Genomic DNA, 7,418 nt, shown 5'->3' on the forward strand with positions numbered 1-7,418 from the left:
AGACTTGCAGAAGAGGACAAGGGTTCGAATCCTGGCGAAGCCAGGCAATACTCTCCTGCGTCGTAACCAACTGCACTTTCTCGATTTACCTCCTCATAGATGGTCGTGGGGCCGACCGTGTGGGGTCTCGGATTAGTTATTTCTCTTACTAACTAATTTAGCAAGGGCACATACATTAATTAAAAACTAAACACAACATAAAAGTAAGAGACAAAATTTACTTAGTTTACAACTAGGAGGTTACTAGTCCAAGATTATGAACAATTCCACTAAGATCTTCTTCGGAAATGATCCGGAGGCAGAGAAATCTCTTACAATAGTTGAGCAAAATTATAAAGAACAGAAGACAATAAAATCGGATGTGTTTTACAACTTCGAGCTTTAGTCTATTTATAGCCTTCATCTCGATTTGACTGTTGTGCTAATATGGCATTTCCGGACATCTAGAAGCCTTTTAGGTGTCTGGACTCATCGAAACCACATCCACTCTGGCAACGCTCTTGTAATAGCTCCTTGCATCCCAAGCATCTGGAATCTCCTGACATGGGCACCGCTTCGACAAATGGCTCGTTGACTTGGATTGAGCTTCCGGGCACTTGAAACTAATTGAGGCACCTGGACTCTGGGTGACTGGAACCGTTCTAAGTGTTTGGAATGGTCAATCTTGAGTTGGCCATTTTCTGAGTTCGTCTCCGTCATTTATATCGGTCACCTTGTGTAGATTTCCTTTTGACTTCTCGTCTCTCGGATGCACCAAGTCTTTCTGGCTCACTCTTGTATGTCCTTCTCGTTCCACCGGAATACTCTTATGCAGCTCCTCGTATCTCGGATGCACCGAGCCCATCAACTTTTTTTTCGTATCATTTTTCTCGTTCGATTACATCTTCTACTAAGGTATGTATATTCTCCTAAGTCTCTATATATTTATAGACACATATCAAATATAACAACTATTTAATTTAAATTTATTTGATAATAGCTTAAAATACCATTGGGTACTAACAGAAAATTTTAAATGTTAACTATTAGGTGCGTAAGTAAAAATTGAATATTTAAATTATCAAAGAAAAAGAACACTACGGTAACACTCAGGGGGCATTGGGAAGGTACCATCAATGGTGGCCATAAGTGGCAAAAAGGTGTTTCTCGTTGATAAAAGAAAAGTCAACCTAAATTATTGCAAATAGTATTTTAGTGCCCCACGGCACTTCTAAAGTCAAATGTTGACCTTGTGATCATCTTATATTTATTATTCAAGTAGATGTAAATCCTTCTGTTCCAGGACCACTCAGGCCAAAAATAAAACGAGAATATTTTTTATTTCAAGATTATATGTTTCTTTTTTATCAAAAAGAAAAGATTATTTCTCGTGATTATATTTTTTATCTAATATTGGTTTTATTTACTCGGGATATAATTATTGTTTGGTCCTTCAGCATATATAACTTGTTAGATTGAAACTAGGAAATTAAGTTTGTTTGTATTTATTTTTATAAATACTATAAAATTAAATAGATGTTTGTAAAAGAACTTTACTTATCATTTTATGAAATTAATCGACGCAATAATTAAAAATAAATAAAATAAGGTCCTAAATTTAAAAATAAAAGTAGTCGATTTAACCCTATCAAGCTATCTAGAGAGTTTAATGTTTTGAAAATCAAATTTTGAATTATTTTTAAAAACGTTAATTAAATTAGCACATATATTTATCTGCTACTATTTAAAAAAGATACAACTCTATTCAATGGAAGTAATTGTTTCAGTTTCTTAAATTAAAATATGAAGAAAAAAATATTATTTTTTTTTGCTTGAATCTCTCTCTCTGAAAAAAGTTTTCAATTTTTCAATAAATTAAAACTAAATTATAGAGGATATTTTAATTGAATTTTACTTCCAAATCAAAAAACTAAAATATAATTTCCCCTAAATACTAATTACATATATATTCCGGACAATACAATGTGGGAATGGTTAAGTCATTGGTTTACAAACTGCTGATGTGCACGCTTCTTGAAGATAGTCGTCTGGAGAGATGAAGAGACCCCTAAAAAACACTAAAAAGGAGAGTTAAAATGATGTCGGGATGAATCCTGATAAACCATTCCGACGTTCAAATTAAAATTTTAAATGAGGAAGGAGTTTAAGGACTTAGAAAATTATGATTTGATGTGTGCATATTGTGTCCGTGGATATGGGTCAACTTTTATAGAGTTATTAATATCCATTTAAGAAATATTTTAAAATATTTTTCTTATTCTCTATATAAAATAGTCCGTTTAAGAAATATTTAATATTTTTCTTATTCTGAATGAAACAGCCCATTTAAAAAATATTTTAAATTATTTTTTTAATCTTAAGGATAAATCAAACTCTATATCGTATGACATGCGGAGATAAGAGATTTCCGTCACAATAATAACGAATCCAATTGTCTAAGTTATGTCCGTCCAAAAGTCAACTGATAATTTACGATCCAATCCACTTTCAGAGCAGGCAGGTCGTTTTCCTTTATCCGATTTCCTGCTTCTGCTGATAATGAATCCGACGAAATAAATAAAAGGGAATTATTTTCAGATTATTTTAAAACAAATTAAAGAAGGTCAAAAATAATGCTGGCATTTCGCTATTAATTAATTAATTCAGTGCATTAATTCCCTAACAGTTCAGCAAACTTGCCGTATATGTTTGACTTTGCGTGAATTTGTAGTAAGAGAACACGAGAACACACGTGCTTAATTATTTTTGTTCTGGATTTTCAGGATCTGACTGAGCGTAGAGATCGCGCGACCAAGTGGTTAATGAGCTGTTTGTTGGCCGAACAAGTAGTTCGTATGCATGCAATGATCTGAATATCGGCCAGTTTGTGTGGTGTTCGTCGTTTATGATCGCGAGAAATTAGTTGGGGAATTGGATATGACGCGGATGCATTAACGCTCTGGGGATTTATCGATCGATCGAGCTGGAGATCGAAGTAGATAAATAACTCCGGAGGCATGCAAGATTGCAACGATCGATATTCATGGAGCTGCTTTCCGTCGTCTCCGCGCTTCTCCTCCTTTGCTGCTTACTCTCGCTTGTCCGGCTGGCGGTGGACCGGTGGTTGTGCCGGCGGTGCTACCTGCTCGACTACGTCTGCTACAAGCCGTCCGACGACCGCAAGCTGCCCACGGACCGGTGCCGCGAGGTGATCATGCGCAACCCGCGGCTGAGGCTGCCCGACTACAAGTTCCTGCTCAAGATCGTCGTCAACTCCGGCATCAGCGAGGAGACGTACGGCCCCCGCAGCATCATCGTGGGCCGGCGCGAGGAGCGGCCCAGCCTGGCGGACTGCCACGAGGAGGTCGACGACTGCGCCTTCGCCACCCTGGATCAGCTCTTCCGGCGCACCGGAGTCCCGCCGTCCCGCGTCGACCTCCTCGTCGTCAACGTCTCCATGTTCGCGCCGGCCCCCTCCCTCGCGGCGAGGATCATCAACCGCTACGGGATGCGCGACGACGTCAAGAGCTTTAACCTCGCTGGGATGGGCTGCAGCGCCAGCCCCGTCGCCGTCGACCTCGTCAGCAACGTGTTCAGGTCGCGGAAGGGGATGCTGGCGGTGGTTTTCACGTCGGAGTCGATTGCGCCGAACTGGTACTCGGGCAGCGACCGGTCGATGATGCTCGGCAACTGCCTGTTCCGCTCCGGGGGGTGCTCGTTCATGCTCACCAACGACGCGAGCTTGAGCCGCCGGGCGAAGATGAGGTTGAACTGCTTGGTGCGGACGCACATCGGGGCCGACGACGAGGCCTACGACTGCGCCATCCAGAAGGAGGACGACGTCGGCCGCGTCGGATTCCATCTCGGCAAGAACCTTCCCAAGGCGGCGGTGCTGGCCTTCACCGAGAACATGCAGAGGCTGGCGCCCAAGGTGCTACCGATCGGCGAGCTGGCGCTGCACGCTGTCCGGGTGATCCGGCACCGGCTGCTGAAGGCGGCGGCGACGAACTCGAAGGAACCGGGAAACCACGAGAGGATGGTGAACTTCAAGACGGGGGTGGAGCACTTCTGCCTGCACACGGGCGGGGCGGCGGTGATCGATGCAGTGGGGAGGGGTCTGGGGCTGACCAAGCACGACGTGGAGCCGGCGAGGATGACGCTGCACCGGTGGGGGAACACGTCGGCGAGCAGCCTGTGGTACGTGCTAGGGTACATGGAGGCGAAGAAGAGGCTGAGGAAGAAGGAGCGAGTGCTGATGATAAGCTTCGGGGCGGGGTTCAAGTGCAACAGCTGCGTGTGGGAGGTGCTGCGGGACCTCGACGGTGGCGGCGGCGTCTGGGAGGACTGCATTCACCGCTACCCTCCGCAGACCTTGGTCAACCCCTTCTTGGAGAAATTTGGGTGGGTCAACGAGGAGTGATACGTACATTGACTTACTACAAATAAGTAATCGAAGATATATATATCAATGTATAGAAATGCTATCCTGAGCACCCGTTTCCTAAGCACCTGTGCGCACCTGCATCTCCACCGTCCATTTCATCGCGCGATAAACCGGAGCCGTTAAAAAATCGCGATTTGCACAGTATTTCTCCTCAGACCTTCGCCGCTTCCCGCCGCCCGTTCATCGCCGTCCGACCACCGATGGCCGCCGGACCGGACCCGTTGGAACCGCAACTCGCCGGCGGTCCGGCGGGTGCCGGATTCCGGCCCCGATTTGGTCGGAATCCGGCCGGATTCCGGCCGAAATCGCCCGCCAGTGTCTGGCGGTGATTTCGGCCGGATCGGATTCCGGCCGAATCGGGGCCGGAGACCGGCCGCGGTCGACGCGCTCGGCGCCGGCGCATCGACCGGGGCCGGAGTCCGGCCCCGATTCGGCCGGAATCCGGTCGGATTCCGGCCGAAATCGCCCGCCAGTGTCTGGCGGTGAATTCCGGCCCGGGGCCGGACTCCGGCCCCGGTCGATGCGCCGGCGCCGGGCGCGTCGACCGCGGCCGGTCTCCGGCCCCGATTCGGCCGGAATCCGGTCGGATTCCGGCCGACAGTGGTGCCAGGCACTGTTGCCCTGGTTTCGGCCGGAATTCCGGCCGGATTCCGGCCCAATCCGGCCGGAATCCGATGCCGGAATGTGCGCCGGCGAGTCGCGATTCCAACGGATCCGGTCCGGCGGTCGTCGGTGGTCGGACGGCGATGAATGGCCGGCGGAAGCGCGTGGAGGTCGGCGGTCGGTGCGCACGGGTGCGTAGGAATCGGGTGCTCAGGATAGCCGTTCTCTATCAATGTAATATCATTATTCTTTAATTTAATTACGGCTTGTAATAATTTGTAAGGGAATGTTAAAGTGTTTCGCAATTTTATATAAAATTTTAATAAATAATTAGATGCATATACTTAGAAGCAATATTGATTCTAACTTTGTTTATGTAATAGTCAAAATAAATTATATTTATGCTAGATGATGTACCCCAGGTCTCCCGTCCGATAATACTCATGAGCATTCGAGGCTACATATCCTGTCCGAGAGGTCTACGGCTCGATCCTAGCCAAGCACTTAGGTGTAGTGACGGAGTGGTCGAGCACTAAGGTCAAATGGATAAGTGGTTGAACATTGATTGAGTACAAATTGAACACCCAAGGTACTATATGCATCTTACAAAGGTAGTCAACATTCTCAATCGACCAAACGGATAATCTGTTGAGTGTGCTAGGACAGTCTTACAATTATAAGCTTGCACGCACTAACCTACGCACTCGAACAATTCTTTAGATGATGATAGCTTTGCATGTACCAACTACATGGTTGAGCGCTCAAGCAGCTCTATAGATGAAAACAACCTTGCATTCATTAGCCACACAGTTAGACGCCCAAGCATTTCTATAGATGACGATAATCTTGTATGCATCAACCACATAGTTGGGTGCTTGAACTGTTCTATAGATGATTACAATCTTGTATGCACCAATCACACAATTGGGCACTCGAGCAGTTCTGTAGATGATAACTTTAACGCATTAGCCACGCAACTAATACTTATAAATAGTAGGGATGACAATGGATTCGATTTGGGTCATAGTCACATCCTCCATCCTCATCCTCGTTTATTATATTCATTTTCATTCCCATCGAGTATTCAATTTTCATCCTCATCCTAGTATCTATTCAAAGATAGATATTCATCCTCACTCTCATACCCATTAGAGGATGGGTATCATCATAGGCTACCCGGGAAAAATAATTATATTAGAGTTAATTTTCTTCATTTTATCAAACTATCATCATTCAACAAAATTATATTAGAATTAATATCATATCAAAAATATATATAATTTAATAAATAAATAAATATCTATAAGCTACCAGAGAAGAACACTACAAAAATACACTGAATTTGCGACGAACTTTTGGGACGAATTCTATTCGTTGCTAATTTGCAACGAATTTTGGGACGAAGATTTTTAATAGCCTCGTGATCGGTATGTAAGGTGTCAAGGATCGAATGGAAAGATGTAAAATCAAATACATTTGAAGAGGACCTTTTTGTGAAGGTTTTGGATACATGAGTGACACTTGTTGGCATTGAGGATTCAATGGTATTCATCATTGCTCAATTTTTTCTGTCTAAAATGTTTGTCAACCGAGTATTGGGTAGTTTTATAGGATGTTGGTCATTTAGGAGCAGACTATAGCCATTATCATCCCTTTCGAATTAATTTCGTCGCTACACAACAAGCAATATCAATTCTAGGATTCCCTTTTTCCATTTCAACCCCTTCTAGATCCAATCCTAGCATCAATGCCACTCCAGTAATCAATTCGCCTAGAATAATAGGGCTCGAGTAATGTGGGCGTGACATGTTTATCAAATGATTCAAGAAATGATATCCAGTATCGATGTTGTACTCTTCTAACATAGCCTATAAACAGAGAAGTTCATCCCGACACACTATTTTATTATTTTCTCCTCTTCCAAATATAGTGTGTTTCATTTGTAAGAGAATATATCTAAACACGGGATTAGCTATACTAGAAGTTCTAGATGAGGAAGGATGGAACATGCCTATACCTCATAATTCATCCCATATATGTTGTGGATAAAAAGTGCTAGGTATTTCCCGAGTACCACCACATGGTAAATCAAATGTAGCATTAAAATTATTAAAAGTCCATGTGTAGTTTTCATTAAGCAACCTAAAGCACATTTTTCCCATCCCCACTTTTACTTTCAATCGCAAGAGTTCTAAGGAATTCCGAATACTAATCTTGGGTATGTGGGGTAATTCATTTTCATGAAAGTTTTCCATCCTATTCTTTCTAATAACAAATTAATATCATCATCTAAACCAAGCACTTTCAAGGTATGACAATCTATATATTTAGTACATGAGATTTTTCGACAAACTAAAGCATCAAATCTTTGTTTATGTTCTGGCTTGTCAAA

General features: G+C 43.6%; 1 protein-coding gene across 1 annotated transcript; it reads left to right on the forward strand.

Moving 5' to 3' along the window:
- The first annotated feature begins 3,022 nt into the window (after window positions 1-3,022).
- Window positions 3,023-4,399, forward strand: LOC141830048 (3-ketoacyl-CoA synthase 12-like). The gene has a single exon (XM_074717528.1). The coding sequence runs from the start codon at window positions 3,023-3,025 to the stop codon at window positions 4,397-4,399; it is 1,377 nt and encodes a 458-aa protein (XP_074573629.1).
- The last annotated feature ends 3,019 nt before the right edge of the window (window positions 4,400-7,418 follow it).

This window comes from Curcuma longa, chromosome 5 (assembly GCF_044706935.1).
Source record: "Curcuma longa cultivar G26 ecotype Majalengka, Jawa Barat chromosome 5, ITB_CL_G26_1.1, whole genome shotgun sequence".
NCBI lineage: Eukaryota > Viridiplantae > Streptophyta > Magnoliopsida > Zingiberales > Zingiberaceae > Curcuma > Curcuma longa.